Source organism: Ammodytes marinus (genome assembly GCF_949987685.1).
Source record: "Ammodytes marinus genome assembly, chromosome: 5".
Taxonomy (NCBI): domain Eukaryota; kingdom Metazoa; phylum Chordata; class Actinopteri; order Uranoscopiformes; family Ammodytidae; genus Ammodytes; species Ammodytes marinus.
Window position 1 is genome coordinate 7,595,602 of NC_137234.1, and position 21,551 is coordinate 7,617,152.

The following is a 21,551-nucleotide window of genomic DNA, read 5'->3' on the forward strand; positions in this document are numbered from 1 at the left end:
AACACTTCTCCTGGAAAAAACTACAGAGAGCTGTTGGCTGGTTGCTAAAACTTAAAAGACTCCTGCTGCTTCAAAGACAAAAGACAAAAGGCAAAGGAATGTGTGTCTAACACCAAACCTGCAGATAAACAACAAGGCCTAACTGTGGATGACTTGGATGAAGCAGAGAAGTCAGTCATATGCTATGAGCAGCAGCGCTACTTTGCCTCAGAACTTGCGCTCCTGAGGACAGGCAAACCTGTCAGAACTGACAGCTCCATTCGGAAATTGGATCCAATTCTTGACGACAAAATTATACGGATTGGAGGAAGGATAAGTCGATCTGCTCTGCCCACAAGCTTGAAGAACCCGATTATCCTCCCCAAAGACTCCCACGTCTCCCAGCTGATCAGGCGTGACATCCATCAGAAGGTTGGACACGCAGGAAGAAGCCACATGCTCTCCAGACTAGGCCAAAAGTTCTGGTTACCCTCTTCCAACTCTCTTGCCAGGAAAATAATAAGATCCTGTGTTTTCTGTAGACGCACACAAGCAAGAGTTGGTGAGCAGAAAATGGCAGACTTACCCCAGGATCGGGTTCAACCAGATCTTCCACCTTTCTCTCATGTGGGCATTGACTACTTCGGACCTATTGAAGTGAAAAGAGGTCGATCACTGGTCAAACGATGGGGAGTCATATTTACCTGTCTGGTGAGTCGAGCTGTTCACCTGGAGGTGGCGAGCTCCTTGGATACGGCCTCCTGCATCAACGCCATACAGCGTTTCCTATGTCGGAGAGGAACAATACTCACCATCAGAACAGATTGCGGCACCAACTTTGTGGGTGCTCAGAAGGAACTGGAGTCTGCCTTGAAACAGCTGGATCACAAAATAATCCAGGATTCACTGCTGAACAGTCAAGTAAAGTGGTTGTTCAATCCTCCGTCAGGAGCCCACTTTGGAGGAGTGTGGGAGCGACTGATCAGGCTGGTAAAAAAGGTGCTTTCATCAGTTCTGAGACAGCAAACAGTGGACGATGAGATGCTCCAGACAGCTCTGTGTGAAGTGGAATCAATACTCAACGACAGACCCATCACGACTGTATCAACTGATCCTAACGACTTAGAACCCCTAACACCGAACCACCTACTGCAACTGAAAGCTAAACCTCTCATGCCACCTGGACTCTTCTGCAAAGACGACATCTACAGCAGGAAGAGATGGAAACAAGTCCAATACATCGCAGATCTGTTCTGGCAGAGGTGGATAAAGGAATATCTGCCACTCATGCAGCAACGCCAAAAGTGGACTAACACCAGAAGAAACTTCAACATCAACGATGTGGTGGTCATCGTAGATGAGACTGCACCAAGGAACTCATGGACCCTTGGCCGTGTAGTAAAGACTTTTCCCGGGCCCAAAGGTCTCGTCCGAAGTGTTCTGGTCCGAACAAAGACGAATACCCTGCAAAGGCCCATCGATAAGCTCTGCTTGCTTTTGGAAGCTGAAAACTGAGCTTAATAACATGAAGAATGCCACTGTGCATATAGTATATGCACAGTGGCATTCTTCATGTTATTAAGCTCAGTATATTATACACACATACACACATACATGCCCCTCTACAAATGGCCCTGCACACACCTTCCTTGCATACATGAACTCCGCGTTCACTGGACTGGTTATCACTGCCTAAGAGACATTCATGCAACATGAACTTTGGGGGGAATTCAAGAGGGGATTATGTAAATTGTGTCGTAGTGAATTTTGATATTTAAGCTGGGTGTGATGTGTTAGTGTAAAGCTACTTGACATATTTTTGAAGAATTTAATTGATTAATATTTGTACTTACCTGGCTCCATATAGTTAATTTAAGTAATTGTTTTGTGGTAACATCACAATTGGGGGCCGGTATGTTGGAGCCATTTAGAGATTTTTTGTGTTTAATATATTTTAAGTAAATACATTTTTAGTTTATGGCAAATTATGATTTATGAAAAGGAGGGGGTGTTACCTCATTTAAGGGAGGAGAATGCCTGTCATTCAGGTTGGAAAGGCAGAGAGCCTACAGTTTTTTGACCGCGAGCTCTCGCGCGTTAAACACATTGCAACACATTATTTCACATTGAAAAGTATTATCTAGTACTATCTCTGCCTCAAAACTAAGAGGGCGAACAAAGGGTTTGCCGTTTCAAACAGCGGCGGCTCGCCCATAGAGGGCGATAGGGCGACGCCCTCCTTGAGCCATACCAGCAAAAAACAAAAATATAATAATGATGAATTTTTTTATTTATTTTTTTGTATTTCTAATCATAATTTATTATTTCAATACAGTTTTTACCTGCATCTAAGTCTAAATATCATTGTACAATCAGCGTCTGTGCTCTGTACCGTCACTCCGGGGCGATTTCGGGCTGGTTTAAAATCGCCCTGAGCGCTCTCATAGACTTCAATGTAAAACTTTTCTTTTTCAAACTGCAGGCTTCGCAATGCAATCTCTATGGGTTCCGGGGGTGCTCGCCCTAACGTGTTGTCGTCATACGTACAGTAAACAATGAACCAATTACAGTGACTGATACAGTCACATGTCCGGTCTGCTGCCCAAAGCGGTCAGATTCAAGACCAACATAACTAATATCAACTCAGGCTAGGCTGGCAAGCTACTTGATCATGTCATTAAAAGGACTAGGTCCTTTCCAGACAAAATGTAACCATCAAGCAAGTATCTACCAAGATGGATTGGGGGATCGTATAAACGCGGATTTTCACGGGGCTCGTTTGAACGGCTAACGAGGCTAGCAGGATGCTAAGGCGCTAACGCTCTGTTCTGATGCCGCTGCATGATGATTATGGACTATATAATGGCTTTTAATCCATCCTGATGGCAGCACAGACACCGCATGGATAACTCCGGGTGTCACCCCTATGCATCATCTCTCAGAACAGGTAAAACAAACATTAAACATCAATCTGCATATGGACGAGCCTGCGCCGTTCAACAGCTGATCCATAGACTGTTTACTCTGACAGCTGCTGTCCGTCCGCGGCATAAACCCGCCTACCAAGTAACGGTGCTGTAGACAGCATGGACATATAAAGAAAGGTAGACAGTAGTAATGCAAACCAATGTGATGATTGCACATATGCTATGCCAGCATCCATTTTTGTTGAATCAGAACACAACTGTCAAGTCAATCAGATTATTGTGATTAATTGTAGAGCAGGTCTCTTCACTTTTATAGGAAGCCTATCTGAGGAGCACACTGGTAAATGACAAGTTATCTGTGATGGCCACAGCCGGATAATCATTTTAGAGCTAAATTAATTTTATTCAAAAAATTAACTAACTTAATGTCCAAAAATACTGTACAGTACAATGCTTGTCTAATGTTGCCAGAGTGGTTATGCCAGATGAACAGGAAAAACAAACTGGTAAATGCAATATGACATTGTCATATTAGCTATCTGATTTAGGTTCATTTTGGGTCATTTTACCCATCATGGCAACAATTGCCCCCCCTGAGATTATTGTCAGGAGCCGCCACTGGTTTCAAAAGGTATAATATAGCCGTTTCATTGAAAATCATTGTATGCTTTTCCCCTGTAACGCTATACCTGTCTAGCTTGAGCCAACTGTTTCTGGTATTTCTTCAGAACATCCTCTTTCTTGTCCAGTCGCCCCTGTAGGTCTTTGATGGTCTGATGGGCCAGTTTTAGGGCGGGCTGACTGTCTGCTTGTCCTTCTTCATGCCTGGTCAGGTCGGCTAGCAGGCGTTCTCTGTTAGCCGAGGCTGGCAGGCGCAGACGTAGCTCATTGATGACTCTATCCCTGGACACAATGTTCTGTTCTGCTTTCCACAGAGCTCCTTCTTTCTCTTTCAGCTTCTACATATGACAAAAATATTATCATTTAAAACTATTTATTTCAGTTTATTGAACCTTTTTTTTTTACCAGGTTTAGCCCCATTGAGATTTGGAATCTATATTTGAAGGGAGACCTGGCCAAGACAGGCAGCAGCAACTGTTAAACATTTCCAAACAAAATACATTAAAGTAAACACACACACACACACACAGACACAGACACACACACACACACACACACACACACACACACACACACACACACACACACACACAGATTTAGTCTGAATAAAACGATTATGACAATGACAATATACAAGATATACACATCTGATTTATGAGGAATACTTGATTGTATAAACAGGGGCTGAATAGCATACCTCATCTAGACCTTTGCAGGTGGCCTTAGTGTCCAAGATTGTGCGGATGTGTTCTCTGATTTTACCCAACGCAAACTCTAGCTGATGAGCCAGAGGGAGACTGGGGTCAGGAAGGGAGGCTGTGACGTCCTCATACTGAAAACAACCCAAAATTATAGTTTTACTATGCTCAATAAAGCTAAAAAAATATGATTAATACAATGTTTGCACTTATAAATCCCATTTATTACAAACTATAACAATGTTTTTTTATAGTAGAATTAACTTGTTTTTCATATTTCACATTATTTATTTTAATACTTCATATTTTGTTATTACTTCTTCTTATTTACATATCTTATTATTTCTGAAAGCCTAAAGCGACTCAATTCCCCCCCGATCAATAAAGTTGACTAATTCTGAAAATCATCTTTTAGTTGCTGTCAATTTGTTGTTTACCTTTTCTGAACTGTTTACAATCTGACTCTGGTGCTTCTCGTACTGGTCCACTTGGCGCTCCAGCTCCACCTCTCGCTGATCCCAGGCCAGCTGACGTTCATCTTGATGCTTCACACGGTAAAGAAAAGACATGCCTGCGTTACCTTTACATTGACCTTGAATGCTATAAATGACACACTCATGTAACTAAAATCTCCTGAACAAAAGAGGTGTAAAAACTTTAAATGCAAAAAAAAAGGGTATTACAATAATTACTTTTCTTTATATCCTTTATGTTTGTCTGTTTATTTCAAACACAGTGAAGCACATTTGGTAAAGTGTATCTGCATAATGGTGTTCCTAGAATGTGTGTATTGTTTTTTACTTTTTTTTTAAGATATTTTTTTGGGCATTTTTGGTTTATCAGACACACTTCTAGAGTTAAAATGGGACAAAGAGGGGAAAGACATGCAGAGAACTGACCCGGGCTGGATTCGAACCCGGGTCTGTTTGTATGTGTGTATTGTTGAATGAGTTTTTCTCCTGTCACCATGTTTTGCTGTACGATCTCCTCTTCCAGTGAGCGGATGTTTCTCTCCTGCTCCATCACCAGGCTCTTCATGAACTTTATCTCCTCCCTCTGGACCACCAGCTCTCGGCCTCTACGCAGCTCCTGTAGACGCACCTCCTCCATCTTCTTGTGCCACTCAAGAACCTGTTGGAAGTTTAACAGTGGAGAGGTTTTCAGCATACAAAGCTTACAAGTCATAGTAATATGTCTCACAAACAGATAACATAAAAAGAAAAACACTGTGCTATTTTAGTATTTTTAAAGTGACGAGGAACCTTTCAGTTTTCGTTCGAGCGGTAGTGTTTTGACGACACCAGCGTCATCATAACACCTTAACTGTATGATGGTGCGTTTATTTGTTTAAGAAGTGAGTGAAATAGAGAAGGCAGAGTAAGTACAGGTCTGCCTGCCGTAAATCGTTTGGTCTCAACTGGCGGGGATTCGTACCGAGGGCAATAAAATCTACTTTATAAAAATAGCATTCTTTTCGCTGATAGTCTCATTTGCTGTTACAGGGTCAGTCCCCGCCTACCCGCCACATGTCGAAGTGTCCCTGGGCAAGACACTGAACCCCAAATTGCTCCCGATGGTTCAGAAAGCGCCTTGCATGGCAGCTACTGCCATCGGTGTTTGCGTGTGTCTATAGAAAAAATGTGTTAAGATATGTAAAAAAGCGCTTTGGAAGCGCATTGTGAAGCGCTTTGTGACCCTGGTCTGTGAAGGGCGCTCTATAAATAAAGCTTACTTACTCACTTACTTACATTTATAATCATCAGAGGAAACACTTAGACATGTTCATAGACATTTAAAAGTTCCTCGCCGTCTCTTTAAACACTTGTGATAACACATTGTGAAAACATCCATCAACCCTAGCGACCTTCTGTGCCCCCTTCACATCCTTCAGAGTTGCGATGAGCTCCTCGAGGCCTCGAAGCCTCAGCTCCAGTTCCTCGGCCCTGCCCTCTGCCCTCCTCCACTCCTCCTCTGCTTTCTTCTTCTCCTCGCTGGCTCTCACTCTATCCTCCTGAAGGTTCACCATGGTTACTGAAAACTTCTCCTGCTGTGGAAGGGGCAGCGCTCCGGCAAACTGCCTGCGTAGCGCCTGTATGGTTTGACGGAGGTGTTTGGAGCGGTTGCAGCCCTCCTGTCGGGCCAGGAACAGCGCTGAGTCGCTGGCGTCGAGCCGCTGTTCGAATCGCAGCTTGTGGGTCTCCAGATGTTGGATGCGAGAGGTGGCGATCTCCAGTTTTGTCAAAGCAGAGGATTCACTGAGCTGTAGGGCCACTATGTGCTGGTGGAGCTTGGCGATGAGGGCCTTCTCGTCTGACTGGGACTGAAGGAAAGAGAGGATAATGTAAATTAGCTACATTGAAACAGATGAAAATGAGCTAATAGCTAACTCTGGTACTGCTAATGAGCTGTGCATTGTCCCTGCTAAATAAACAAATAAAGACATGCTTAAAGGTGCAGTGTATAGTTAGGGTGTATTTCGGCGGCATCTAGTGCTGAAAGTTCTAGATTACAACAATCCTTTGCTAACCCACTGCCTCAAGTCCTCCCACGATATCAAGTGATGAGGTGAAGATGTATTTAGTTATTCATTCTATTGTACTTCTTCTTCGTTTTCCAACTGCTGCATTTCCCAAGGACACCCTCGATATATTAAAAAATGCATGAAGCCATTAAGTTTATCAATTCTGTGCTACTGTAAAAACTTGCAACATGGCCCCCCACTCCTATGTTGATATACAAGGCTCAGTCTGTGGTATTAGAATGAGACAATAGCTTTTATTTTCAAGTGATTATACACTAATTAGAACATGCTTTTGAATGTTTTATTCCGTTACTAACAAGTCTGTTCAGAAAAAAAACACACCAATTCCCTTTACACTTTGACTTTTAAAGCCATTTCACTAATAACTGTGTTTTGATTCATACATTTTAAGTCTCAAACTCAAACAACATATCCGAATCCATCTCTGTTGTTTACTATCACGCCTTTCGACGGCGCATGCACAGCACGGTCGTCATCCGGTTATGTCCGCCCCAGAGCCTTATAGATAGGGCTCTGGCCCGCCCATATCAGAAAAAACGATTTGATTGGTAGCTCTGGATTTTTGGATATATTTAATGAGTTTCAATGGAGAGTGTCCAGACCAACAGGCGCAGCAAATTTATTAGCAAAAATGATGTTACTCTGCTGAACTTGGAAGTAAATGTTTTTTGTTTTGTTTTAAACTTTCAAACAACAACCATGTAAAATACCTGGAAGTCCAGTATCTGTCTCCTCAAAGAGTCCACTTCCTTCTCTTTGGAATGTTGTCTGGCCTGTAGAGCAGAGGCCTGCATCATGGCCACATCAGACACCTCTTGAAGCCTGAAAAAAAAAAAAAAAACACATAACAATGTGCAAAAAGACACACAACATATACAAATGCTATTATATTAAAATGGGCCTTCAGCAGAGAAACAGTGTGGTCGGGCAACAACATCTCACAGCTCATAAATAAAATAAAACCAAAGGAATGTTTGTGTTAAACTTTTTAACACGTTTTTTAAAGAATGTTAAGTTTCTCTTCCACAACCATTTGTTAGTTTCATTTACAAATGGAATGATGATTCAACTGCTGTGACCTCAAACACATCTATGTTTATATCAGTCCCTTTCCAAAGTAATTCCAAGAATTCACACGTACTTAGAAACACATATGACATTCTTTACCATTACATTAACATTAGAACGGGCCTTTGTAACAGATAACATTGTGGTCCGCACCGGCAACAGTTCACAACAAATATATAACATTTTAAAAATCCTTTATAAGGTTTCAGGAAAAGTAGAAACATTTAAACAGATATGGCAGCCTTTCCTCGACCATATAGCAGCCCTGAAGTGACCTTCGTGACACCTTTTTGACTTTAATTTTTTTGCTTAACATTTACCTTTAATTTAAAAAAATTCTTAGAAACCTTTTAAGTAGAGTATGCTATGTTAGTTGTTTTATTTCTTTTTGTCTTTTGTTTGTGTGTTCGCTTTTTTCAGTTGTGTGTTTGTGATCTTTAAAAAGGAAAATCCAAAAATAAAGTACTTAAAAAAATATATATATAACTATATATATATATATATATATACAGCTCTGGAAAAAGTTAAAAGGCCAGTCTCGATTTTTCTTCAATCTTCATCTCTACATTACTTATTGAATATTGTGAATTTGGTAGAAATATTGTCAGTAGTTTATAAAATACAAACAAAATGTTAATTCTACTCAAACATATGCCTATAAATAGTAAAACAAGAGACACTGAACATTTGGAGTGGTTTCTTCATTTTTTCCACGGCTGTAGGCCTATATATGACATTTTAAAAAAATCAGTTATTTTTCTAAAGTTTATCCAGGATAATAAATGCACACAACTTACTTAGAAACCTCGATGCGTAGCTCGGCCTCGGCCTTCTCCAGCTCTGAGATCCTGGACCGATCTGCGTCGCTCACAGCTTTACTGATGCTGTCGGACAACTCGTCTCTCAGCTCCCGCTCCACTCGCTGCGCCGCTACATTCAACTTGGTCAACTTGGGGGAAACACAGAGGTAACACTGCTTCGTAAGATTTTTTTATTTATATTTTGCATTTTCAAGCTTTATTTGAGTTGAAATGGGGACACAGAAAGAGAAAGAGAGAGGGAGGATGACTTGCAGTAAAGGTCCACGGGTCGGATTTGAACCCGCGACCACTGCAACGAAGACAGGAGCCAATATGGTAAGCGCTCTATCCACTACGCCACCGGAGCCCTCCCGCTGCATAAGATTCTTTAAAGGTGCACTGTGTAACTTTGGGTGTGTCAGAGAAGTGAACATTTTTAAATGTTTAATTCTCATAACTGAATAAATAAAAACTTTCCTCACGGGAAAATTGGATCCCTGGATATTCGAACACTGTCTGAAGTTATAAAGTTGCCTGAAAAGTTACTGTTTCACTGTAGTTGCAGGGCCTACAGTTTTGTTGGCAAACATATTACATTTGGTTCCAGGTGCCTCAAAATGATTTTGTTTTTCTCTATTGTGATAGAAATATTCAATACCAAGAATAACATATTGAGAAAAATATGTTTTGTAAACTAACTGCAGGATCTGCCAATGTCAACAACCCACCCCCTCCTTCCCTTGAAACTGCATAGTGCACTTTTAAGATAAAATAAAAAGACATCTGGGAAAATGATCTAAACCAGTGAGAATCTGGAAATAAAAGCATCAAAACAGTCATTTATCTGAGCTGTATTGCTGTTTTCAGGGGTCATGAAACCAAAATGTTGCGATAGACAACATAAATCATTTTCGAATTCTGCCAATATTTTTTTTTCTTTACTATAGGACTGTTTGTCTGCCTACGTGAGCCAAATGACCTTTTTACAACCGTCTCAACTTGCTACAAATGTTTAACACAGACGCCCTGAGCAAGGGCAAGACTCATGTGCATGAAAGAAAACATTTTTTTCGATAAGATAAAAAAGACTTCTAAACTGGTGAGAATCTGGCAGTAAAAAGCATTAAAACAGTCACTTATCTGAATTATATTGATGTATTCAGGGTCATCGTCTATCTCAACAAAAATGTTGAGATAGACGAATACATCTCTTCCAAATACAATTGTGTAGCATAGAAAAGGTTCCGCAAATACTATATTCATTTACTTAAAGATTATTTTTTGGCATTTTTAAGCTTTATTTGAAATGGGGAGACAGAGAGAGAGGGGGGATGTGCTGCAGTAAATGTCCACGGGTCGGATTTGAACCCGCCACCACTGCATGAAGGCCAGAGCCAATATGCTTCGTGTTCTATCCACTACGCTATCAGAGCACCCATACTGTATTCTTTAATCAGTAATAAGGCCTGTCTGCCTTCGTGACCTGAATTACCTTTTTACAACCGTCTCAACTTGCTACAAATGTTTAACACAGACGCCCTGAGCAAGGGCAAGACTCATGTGCATGAAAGAAAACATTTTTTTCGATAAGATAAAAAAGACTTCTAAACTGGTGAGAATCTGGCAGTAAAAAGCATTAAAACAGTCACTTATCTGAATTATATTGATGTATTCAGGGGTCATCGTCTATCTCAACAAAAATGTTGAGATAGACGAATACATCTCTTCCAAATACAATTGTGTAGCATAGAAAAGGTTCCGCAAATACTATATTCATTTACTTAAAGATTATTTTTTGGCATTTTTAAGCTTTATTTGAAATGGGGAGACAGAGAGAGAGGGGGGATGTGCTGCAGTAAATGTCCACGGGTCGGATTTGAACCCGCCACCACTGCATGAAGGCCAGAGCCAATATGCTTCGTGTTCTATCCACTACGCTATCAGAGCACCCATACTGTATTCTTTAATCAGTAATAAGGCCTGTCTGCCTTCGTGACCTGAATTACCTTTTTACAACCGTCTCAACTTGCTACAAATGTTTAACACAGACGCCCTGAGCAAGGGCAAGACTCATGTGCATGAAAGAAAACATTTTTTTCGATAAGATAAAAAAGACTTCTAAACTGGTGAGAATCTGGCAGTAAAAAGCATTAAAACAGTCACTTATCTGAATTATATTGATGTATTCAGGGGTCATCGTCTATCTCAACAAAAATGTTGAGATAGACGAATACATCTCTTCCAAATACAATTGTGTAGCATAGAAAAGGTTCCGCAAATACTATATTCATTTACTTAAAGATTATTTTTTGGCATTTTTAAGCTTTATTTGAAATGGGGAGACAGAGAGAGAGGGGGGATGTGCTGCAGTAAATGTCCACGGGTCGGATTTGAACCCGCCACCACTGCATGAAGGCCAGAGCCAATATGCTTCGTGTTCTATCCACTACGCTATCAGAGCACCCATACTGTATTCTTTAATCAGTAATAAGGCCTGTCTGCCTTCGTGACCTGAATTACCTTTTTACAACCGTCTCAACTTGCTACAAATGTTTAACACAGACGCCCTGAGCAAGGGCAAGACTCATGTGCATGAAAGAAAACATTTTTTACGATAAGGTTCTTAAGATAAGATAAAAAATACTTCTAAACTGGTGAGAATCTGGCAGTAAAAAGCATTAACAGTCACTTATCTGAGTTGTATTGATGTATTCAGGGGTCATGAAAACAAAAACGTTGTATGGACAAATATCTTTTCCACATACAATCGTGTAGCATATAAAAGGTTCTGCAAATACTGTATTAATTTCTTTTAAAGATAATTTTTTTGGCCTTTTCAAGCTTTATTAGATAGTACAGAGTTGCAATGGGGACACAGAGAGAGAGAGAGAGAGAGAGAGAGAGCGGGGGGATGACCTGCAGTGAGGTTTCACTGGTCGGATTTGACCATTGCAACGAAGGCCGGAGCCAATATGGTACGTGCTCTATCCACTACGCCACCAGAGCAACCATACTGTGTTCTTTATAATAAGGATGTATGTCTGCCTACGTGACCTGAATTAACTTTTTACAACCGTCTCAACTTATAACAAATCTTTAACACAGACGCCTTGAGCAACGGCAAGACTCTTGCATGTTCAAGAAAAATATTTTTTTCGATAAAATTCTTAAGATAAGATAAAAAATTCTTCCGGGAAAATATATAGTCTAAACTGGCAATGAAAAGCATTAAAAACAGTCCCTTATCTGAGTCGTATTGATGTTTTTTAAGGTTCATGAAACCAAAATGTTGAGATAGACAGAATAAATCATTTCCCAAACACATTGTATAGCATATAAAAAGTAGTTTGCAAATATTTGATTCTTTACTTTAAAAGGCTGTATGTTTGCCAGGTGAGCCAAATTTTTACAACCGTCTCAACTTATTACTAAATCAGTTGCATAGACGCCCATAGACTTATACATGTGTGAAAGAAAAACAATGTGTGTTCCTCCTTACCTCTGCAAACTTGGCCTCGAGTTCTAAGTTGCGTTCCTCCACCTGCCTGAGGGAGTTGCGCGTCTGTTGATACATTTTCTGTGCGTGCTCGGCCCTCTGTCTCTCGTTCAGCTCCTTCATCTCCAGAGTGGTGATGCGTCGGGCGGCAGAAACTCGCTCATTGTTGGCCAACGCTTTGTCCACCTTATCCATGCCATTTTCAGCTCCTGATATTAAAGGCCCCCCCAAAAAAAACAAGAGACTATTTAGGATGACAATTTACATTAAAATGTGCACTATGCAGTTTCACAGGAAGGGTTTGTTTACATTTCCAGAGCCTGCAGTTAGTTTACATAACACATTTTCTCTGCATGTAAGTCTTAGAATTGAATAAATCTAAAATAAATCTTTCTGTTTTTTAAGGCACCTGGTACCGTAAGGCTTGAATGTGTTTGTAATCAAAAGTGTGGGCCCTGCTGCTGCTGTTTAAGGAAGTTTTCTAACTTCAAACAGTGTTCCAGGGATCCAATTTTCCTAGAGGAAAGTATGTTTATTCAGTTATAATTAGATAGAATATAACTTTGAAAATGTAAACTTCTGTGACATAGTGCACCTTTGAGGGTTGGCTCCAGAAATTGGCTTAACCCTGGAGATATATCAAGGATCATCATATGCGTGTAGCGGTGATTGCTCCTGTAATTTTTGCCTGCAGTCATTGTTTGGCCAATCCCCATGGTTACATACATTATAAATATATTCATTGTTACTTTGGAGTTCTGGCCGGCATATTGACATGTTACTTGCCGCCCGTATTGTTAAGAGGAAAATGAGGAATGTTATGACGCCACTGAGCTCAAATCAAATGAAGAAACTACAATTAAGGTAAACCAGACCAGACCCAAAGCCAAAACTGCACTGAACACTCTCAAGAAGAAAGCCCACACACACACACACACACACACACACACACTAATATAAAACTGTTACTTCTGGCCCTGTAGCTAGCCTGTAATCAATGTCTCTAGGGCTTTCATCATATTTCTGTAAATCACGTTGATAAGAATGATAGCCTCGTAAAATATCTGAACTTTTCTCTCATGGCCCATGCGTTCTGTGTGTGCTGTGTTGATATACTGTATGATTTGATTAGAATTGATTCCTTTAGGCCCCTTTGCTTTCTGGCCTTGTATTAATGGCATTTATTATAATGCCAAAAACAACGTTTTATATTCAAAACCCACAATGATAAAATTCTACTATTTTTTTTCTGAAAAATAGCTGAACTGAATGTGCATCAGTCCCATCTTTAAGTTTACCGAGTGCATTGACGCTGTCCCACGCCTGCTCCAAAGTGTTCAGTTTCTCCTTTGTGATCTCCAGTTCTTTATTCATGGCCGAGATTTGATCGCGTAGAGACTCGTTCTCACTCTGAACGTCAGGGGAGGAAGACAACATATATGTTAGAATGATGGTTTGTTCAGTAATGGTGAGCAGCCCAAATGAAAATACTTGGAAGGTTAAAGTTGGAGATAGCAATTCCAGAAAACACTTGGTTGTTCAAATCACATTTAGTCAAAATCAGCGAATATCTCCTCACAATCCACTACCTGTCTGTAATGTGTGTGCGTTGAAAAAATTAGAGATGGCGTTGATACACAGCCTAGGCTCTGTAAACTGGTATGTAAACAAAGGGTTCCACAAGCAACATGCCCATTTACAGAGCCTAGGCTGTGTTTTAACACTGGATTTTTTTGCTTTTTCAGCGCACATATAGTATGGACCAGTAGCAGATCGTGAGAGATATTCACTGATAAAAAAAATGAAAAAAAAAGTGATTAGACAACGACACATAAACGTTTCAATACCTCCAAATGTTCGAGGTTGGTGGTCCTCTGTATGAGGCGGCTGTCCCTCTGTAGCATGTCTCTGTATTTGACCGTCAGCTCTGTGTACTGTCTGTTGGCCCGCTCCAGGTCTGATGAGGGAACGCTGTCATCCAAGGCCTTCTGCAGAGCGGCCATCTTATATGCAGCCATTTCCTAGTGGTAAGATAAAAAATAGTGCCATAATTTAAAAAAGTGTTTATTTCTTCTTAGTCTATAGTGCTATAAAGTTAGTATGATTGATTAAAGGTGAAGTGAGAGATATGTTTATGTTAATATACGTGTTAAATCGCTCTATATTCATACGGTGATCACTTATATAGTGTGCACGCTTCATAACACGGGTCTCTCAGTCACCCGCTCTGCATGTAATCGGCAAATAAACTTTTCTGGGATCACAACCTGATATCCAATCAGAAGAGAGAACGCTACAAACAGGTAAGCCTACGTCTCACTGCCGGTGCACGCGCAGAGAGCGACAGAGGGGTGAATGTTTATGCGCCTACAATGGCGGAGCAGGTAAAAATCCTTCCCAATGTCTGCTTTGATGGTTTTTATCATGTTTTATAGCACGTATGGATCTGAGATGATGCTAGATGATTCGCTGTTTGAAGACCGCAGTGCATTAATGTGGTGATGTAGGGACGAGGGAGGGGACTGCTAACTGCAGTCACTGACAGGAAGTTAGCTAAAAAAGACATTTCACTCACAGCACCTTTCATATACTATTGTTCATTCTTAATAATGTTGACTGACTCATACTTTATTTTTTTGTATTTTTCTTTTACACGTGATTCTCCTTGTGAGTTTTAGGCATTCTGGGGGGAAAATACTTCCATATTAGTCAATTTCAACTGCAAAATCTACAGGGATTTTCAGATGACAACTTTAAGTGATCACTTATGGACAGAAGTGACTCGCGGTAATTCAGAATTAACTCAGCTGAGTTATTTTAAAGCAGTTGGAGGTCCGTGCTCTTTGCCACGGTTAACATCACTCTCGCCGGCGTGTGCACTGCCCTCTGCTGTGGGTGAGAAATGTGCTCAGAGGATAAAGGTCAGTCAGTTTAAATAAATGCTATGATAAGCAAACAATGTATTGCACATACACATCTTTTTGTAGTCCCTTATGTGCTACCCGGTCTGAGCTGGGAAAAAAACGCTTTTTAGCTTCAGTGCCCCTGACTGGAACAATTTCACAACAAATTAGAATAAAATACCTTCATATCCGTTAGTAAATTTAAACATATTATCTTAAATCAGTTTTAATTAGGCTAAATTGTACTCTTGTACTTGTATTGTTCACCCATTTCATTTTAATTGCATCCCTTCTATATCACTGTCATTGTATTTTGTGTATGTATTGTTTTTGCTCTGCATTTGTTTGACTCAACTCGATCTCTTGAGTATGAATAAAGGTTAAATAAATAAAATAAATACTTAATCTAATTCTTACTGGTTAACGTAGGTACATTCCTAGAATTCATATTATATATATTGCCCTGGAACATATTTTCCTTGTTAAGCGCTGCCTTTTCATAATTTTAACTGGTAAATCATTTCTACTGCTGAAAGAAATACAACCGGGTTCTGTCACAATGAATCTGGGTGTTTGTAAAATACTAAAAACTTCTACCGTTGATGAAGTATCTGTTATTTCACAATAAAAAGTATTTGAGAAAAAAATCAGCACCAGCTTTCATGTGATGCATGGTTTTGAATAGACCAGGTGGATTTACAGCTACTGCTCTTTCTACAGTTTACAGTTGTAATTTGTCATATTTGAGTTAAGTTGATTCTGACGGCAGCGTTGGCGGTGCGATGTTATTGCAGACGTGCACCTTGGACCTTTTAGCAACGCATTATCTAATAACAACAATTTATGCAATAAAACGTCAAAATGTAATAAATTTTCACTTCATTGTGTAATAATACCCGTAGACATAAATTTGTCCGCATTTTGTAATAACTTATTACATGATACGGTCTTTAGTACAAAATGCTAGGGTCGCACTTCCTTTTTATAATGAAAATTTAAGACTTTATTACAAAATAAGTTTAAATTAGAAAGAGCCTAGAAGTTAGAAGGTTAGCTACAAAGTTCAGTTTCATCATTGTTGTGTACAGCTGCAAGGGCAAGGCCCACAGTTTTGTTTAAAAATATATTCATGTCTTACGGTTTTGTTCTAGGTGCCTCAAAATCATTTTGTTTTGATTTATGATGGGGAAATTCTATATTCCGAAATGCTGTAATAGAAAACTCGCAGAGAATTTAATTTATTTAATTACATTTATAATAAGACAAAACAACAGAGTACAGAGTGTAAAGCTTCAGACCTACACGGTCAGCCCCCGGTAGGACTGACAATATCGTTTGGTCAGACAGAGTATTTAAAGCCCTCTTCTACAACAAGGGTATCATCATGGTTAATAGAGTAAACAGGTCTCAGGGGTTTATTGTGGTCAGCCACAATAAACCTTAACATAGTTCAAGCAACTGTTTTGTCAGCACATTCTTAGAGGAAAGGCACATGTGTTAAACTGATGTGATATACATATGAAAAACAGATCAATCAGATAGTTACAAATAAATCTGCCCTCACAACTAAGGGTGTATTCACACATGGAAAGTCCGTTAGTTCACTTGCTTTGGTCCAGACCAAATAGAATTTGGATTTTTTTTTTTGGTGTGGTCCACTTTCATATTGCGCCTTTTGCAAGTGAACCAGCATTACGAAGCAAAACCACACGTGATCTAAGGTCATTCATTCATTGGACAGACATTCTGGGGTGGAGAGAAGCAGGAAGAACGAAGTAAAAACTGCAAATTTATCATTGATATAATATGGGGTTAAAAATAATAAAAAGGCCTACATCTAGCCTATAAATAAAGAAGAAAAACATCAAATTATTGTTGTTTCATATGGTTATAATATGTAGCCCTATGACAATGCCACGTTATGTGGCTTGTAGCCTACGATGTGAAACATAATTTTTACTGTATTTTTGCTGCTGGACGCGCGGCTCGCGTGAAGAATAGGCTCAAGCTGAAACACAGCTGATTAAGCTGTGTATCAGCTGGGTGTCAGTTTGGCGCAGTTCAGCACCAAACTGACACGGGGACAGTATTGACGGTCCCGTTGGGAAGAACAATAAAAACACACACTTCATGCAAAGCGCAGCGTGAACCTGTTGGCACTGTAGGCTACGGGAGACGCTCCTCTCCATCTGATCGCTGATCCGCACGCGTCATTATCAAATGTAATATTTTTGCTCGGGGCTCCCGGTCAAACCACAACTAATCTTCCTAACAATGGCGACAACAACACTTTCCCATAATGTGAAGCTGATGGCGATTTATTAAAAAAGAAAAGAAAGAAAAGGCGCAGTGCTTCCTGCAATTGGGTCGGATCGAGTCCGGCCAAATTCACACCACAAACGAACTGCAGCAGAGTGCGTTTCGAAGCGCATCGAGACTACCTCTTCAGCTGGGTCTCGGAGCGTTTGTTTGGTCCGCCCCCGAGTGCGATTGCTGTATTCACACCTGTCTGAAAGATGCGCACCGAAGGTGGAAGTGCACCTGAGTTTGTTTCAACCGAACTAAACACAGCATGTGTGAATACACCCTAAGACTAACATGTGGAGTAAACATGTTTTGTAAACTAACTGCAGGCTCTGCAAATGAAAATAAACCTTGCTCACCTGAAAGTGCATAGTAGACCTTTAACAGAACATTAACTAGATGAAAATAAAGCATGAGAAATCTAGTACAACTTTTGAAAAATTGGAGACAAAATTCGATTAAGAAAATGTATTTGTTCCAGAGTCTGTGTTTGTTTACCTTGTATCTCTGCAGGTAGCCCATCCTCTGGGTGACAGAGGCCTGCATGGCGCTGCTCTCGTCCCTCAGTTTGCCGTTCTCTTTGCGTAGATGCTTCTCCTGCTCCAGCAGTGTGACGTAGCGCCGCGTTAGCTTCTTCTCGTTGACTTTCAGCACCGTGGACTTCCGCAGCGCTTCACTCAGCCGTCTCTTGATCTCCTCAGGGTCTCTCTGAAGGGTGTCCAGCAGCTCCTGATGGTGTGGAATGGATAAGGGCCTAAATTAAACCGTTCTTTCATGTAATTTTGAGTGTAAAAATTACTCTTACAAGTACAATGAAGCAAAGAGAGATATGCATTAGGGATGGGCACGAGTAGTGTATATTCCAAGATTGAGGGATCACACATTAAATCGCTCTTTCATGGACATTTTTTTATTAAGATAATTTTTTGGCATTTTCAAGCTTTTTTATTAGATAGTACAGAGTTGAAATGTGGAGACAGAGAGAGAGGGGATGACCTGCAGTAAAGGTCCATGGGTCAGATTTGAACCCGCGACCCCTGCCACGAAGACCGGAGCCAATATCACTACGCCCCCTTTCATGTCATTTTGAGTGTAAAGATAACTCTTACAAGTACAATGAAGCAAAGAGATATATTCATTAGGGATGGGCACGAGTAGTGTATTCCAAGATTGAGGGATCAGCCATTGAAGGTGGATTTGGCGATTCTTGAGAACGTTTGTTGTCAAAATCACTTTTTGTCAAAGTTAAAGTTAATATCTACTAATCTGCTGTCTTAAAATCCATTGATAATACACATCCTAGACTCTGTAAATGGACATGTTGTTAGCTACGTTGGGACCCCTTTGTTTACATACCAGTTTACAGTGCCTGGGCTGTGTATTAACACCAGCGTTTGTTTTCAGCACACGCAAAGTAGCCGATCGTGAGGAGATATTCACCGATATGATAAATAGTAATTCTGACAACAAACTGTTAGGGAATTTATTATTGTGTGAATATATGAAATATATTTACACTATATTGTATTATCATAAATTGTGAATCTTCATGTAATCGGTCAAACTGTTCTTTTTGCCTCATTCTCAACTTTTAAAGGTTGATATTTCTTCGGTCAAACTGTTCTGACCTTATTCTTGTGTAAGATGAAGTCAGGTTGTTTTATGTACTGGAGACTACTCCTCGCCAACTAGATTTGTTAAGTCTCACTATATTTCAACCCTGAAAAGCTATTACGTAGGATAAGGTTTGTGCATAATTAGTAGGGCTGTCAAACGATTAAAATGTTTAATCAGATTAATCACAGGATTCTGTGGATTAATCACAATTAATCACGATTAATTTTACCATTCGAAATATGCCCGAAAAATTCGAATTTTCTCTGTATATTGTTGTACGAACGGAAAGATAAAGGACAGAAGGTGGATGTACATTTAAAATTAGAATTTTTATTAATTGAAAATCCAAATGATGGTTTTAATACTGAAAATAAATTTAAATCAAACAAAAATATATACCTACCACACCATAATTCAATTGGTCTGTCTCTTTACTTTGTCTTTGGGAAAATATAGGCTATATAATGGCATTTATTTGGTGAATCTATAGGTTGTGCATTCTTGAATACAACTTGATTACAGTCCGCGGTGTGTGTGTGTGTGTGTGTGTGTGTGTGTGTGTGTGTGTGTGTGTGTGTGTGTGTGTGTGTACGCGCGAACACGTCCTAGGGGACTGTTCATTTGTGCCAGGAAGCCAACGTTATGTCTACTCACGCACACCTCTGAAAACTGCAGACGTTTGTGTCCTCGCGGGCTCTGAACTGAGCGGACAATGTTTCTCTTCCTGTTGCTCCCGACATCAACTGTCACCCACGGCAGTTGATTTTATACTATCTATGCCCCCGACACAGACGTGACCGTTAGCAGTTTAAAACACGGCATGGGCTAGCATGCTGTGATGTTTGGCAGCGCGCAGCTACTGATCCTGGGTCAGCCGCAACGTTTGAGTGGCTGTAGTACAGAGCCAGTGGGATGTACGGGGCGGATCATTCTGCACATGCGTTAATTGCGATAAAAAAAATTAACGCATTAATTCCAGAAATTAATCACCCTGCGTTAACGCGATAATTTTGACAGCCCTAATAATAAGATTTTGCTATAACTTCTCTGTAAAACTGCCTCTTGTTGGTCATTTCATTACAATCCCCTTGTTGCATTGTTGTCTTGACCCTTGTTTGCAAACAATAAAGATCTGTTTATTTTGTATTTAAAGAGGACCTATGATGCTTTTTGACTTTTATGACCTATAAACGTTGTTATGATGATTCATAGTCATGCTTAACCATACTAAATTATCAAATAATGATTTACATGCATTTCGACGTATTCCCTGCTGACCGTCTGGGGTGTCTGTGCAGAGCACTAAACACTATTCTAGCCACACTATTCTAGCCAGTCGAGAAGTCACGTGTTCAAAGCGGTCTACCCTTTGTAACTTTGTGACGTTGCATGTAACTTTGTGAAGTCACCACGCGGATGTTTCCATGTATGGTAATGCTGTCACTTCCCTGCTCGCGTCTGCCTCGCGCCCTTATAGGTCCATGCTCGCGCTTCCCGCCACTGAAAGTGTTCCGGAAGGAAGGTAACCAATCACAACGGAGTGGGGTTTGCAGGAGGGGGGGGGGGGGGGGGGAGCGGAGATTGCCGAAGCACAGGCGGATGGAGCGGAGATGGCCGATGCACACACACTCAAGTGTTGACAGGACGTGCTGGATCGCCAAAATAAGAGAAAGAGCTTCCCGAAAATCTACATAGTTTTTTGTGATGTGATTCGTGTCAGGTTGCTCTATAGCAGTGTAAAACAAGAAATTAAGACCAGAAAAGTAGTATAATAGGTCCTCTTTAAACATTGTGTCACCTGGTATTAATTGCCTCCTTCTCATCTTTTAAAGGTTGATATTTCAATTCCACAACAAAACCTTCTCCAGAATCACTGATGCCACCTTTAATTACTTGGCCACCAATCTATTTTTAGAATGCATGGCAGTTTAGCCTAATCAACGCTTAAGAAATACGTCTAGGTTCGCCAACAGGGCCTTCAATGCTCAGTCCGTGGCTCATATTCCTCAAACATTGCACTAAATCAGAGGCAGCATTCAGGAGGAATCATCAATATTATTGGCTTGATTTTCTCTCAATGGCTCACAGCTAAAAACAGCTGACACATTCCCCATAGTTTCTTGAGGCCTTAATAACAAATGTTGACGTATTGTACTATTATCGCTATGGTAGCCATACTTTGCTTGGCATATCTACACCGGACCAGATATCCTTGTATTTCCACAAACTACTTCCAGACCTCGCTGCGGTTAGCTTTAGCCGGCAAAGGGGATATTTCAAAATTAGATTTGATTTCGCTTCAGGTCGTATTTACATCACGTGAGACTCAGCTGAGGTGCAACGTTTAAGCTGGTGTAATACTGTACATATAGTGAATAGTTCACATGTAAAATGAACATAGCTACACACGAGGAAAAAAAAGAGTGCACTTTTAAACCAAGTTCACCGAGTTCATTTGAAACAGGGATTACTCAAGAAATCGATAACTCACGCCCATCCCTAAACTTTATTACAAGTTAAAGGTGGAGTCAGCGATTCTGGAGAACGCTGGTTGTCAAAATAACTTTAGAGATATTCACTGATTTGGACAACAAGC

General features: G+C 40.3%; 1 protein-coding gene across 1 annotated transcript in view; it reads right to left on the reverse strand.

Annotated features, from left to right (window-relative positions):
* The window catches only part of cep290 (centrosomal protein 290), a 58,325-nt gene that overhangs the window by 19,186 nt on the left and 17,588 nt on the right, over window positions 1–21,551 (reverse strand). The window contains exons 20-30 of the mRNA XM_080028264.1: window positions 17,837–18,067; window positions 13,979–14,152; window positions 13,430–13,541; window positions 12,135–12,340; window positions 8,633–8,784; window positions 7,478–7,589; window positions 6,090–6,545; window positions 5,192–5,356; window positions 4,663–4,770; window positions 4,225–4,359; window positions 3,596–3,865 (exon numbers count right to left, since the gene is read on the reverse strand). Coding sequence (XP_079884390.1) covers window positions 3,596–3,865; window positions 4,225–4,359; window positions 4,663–4,770; window positions 5,192–5,356; window positions 6,090–6,545; window positions 7,478–7,589; window positions 8,633–8,784; window positions 12,135–12,340; window positions 13,430–13,541; window positions 13,979–14,152; window positions 17,837–18,067 — 2,121 coding nt within the window. The remainder of the gene's footprint in view (window positions 1–3,595; window positions 3,866–4,224; window positions 4,360–4,662; window positions 4,771–5,191; window positions 5,357–6,089; window positions 6,546–7,477; window positions 7,590–8,632; window positions 8,785–12,134; window positions 12,341–13,429; window positions 13,542–13,978; window positions 14,153–17,836; window positions 18,068–21,551) is intronic.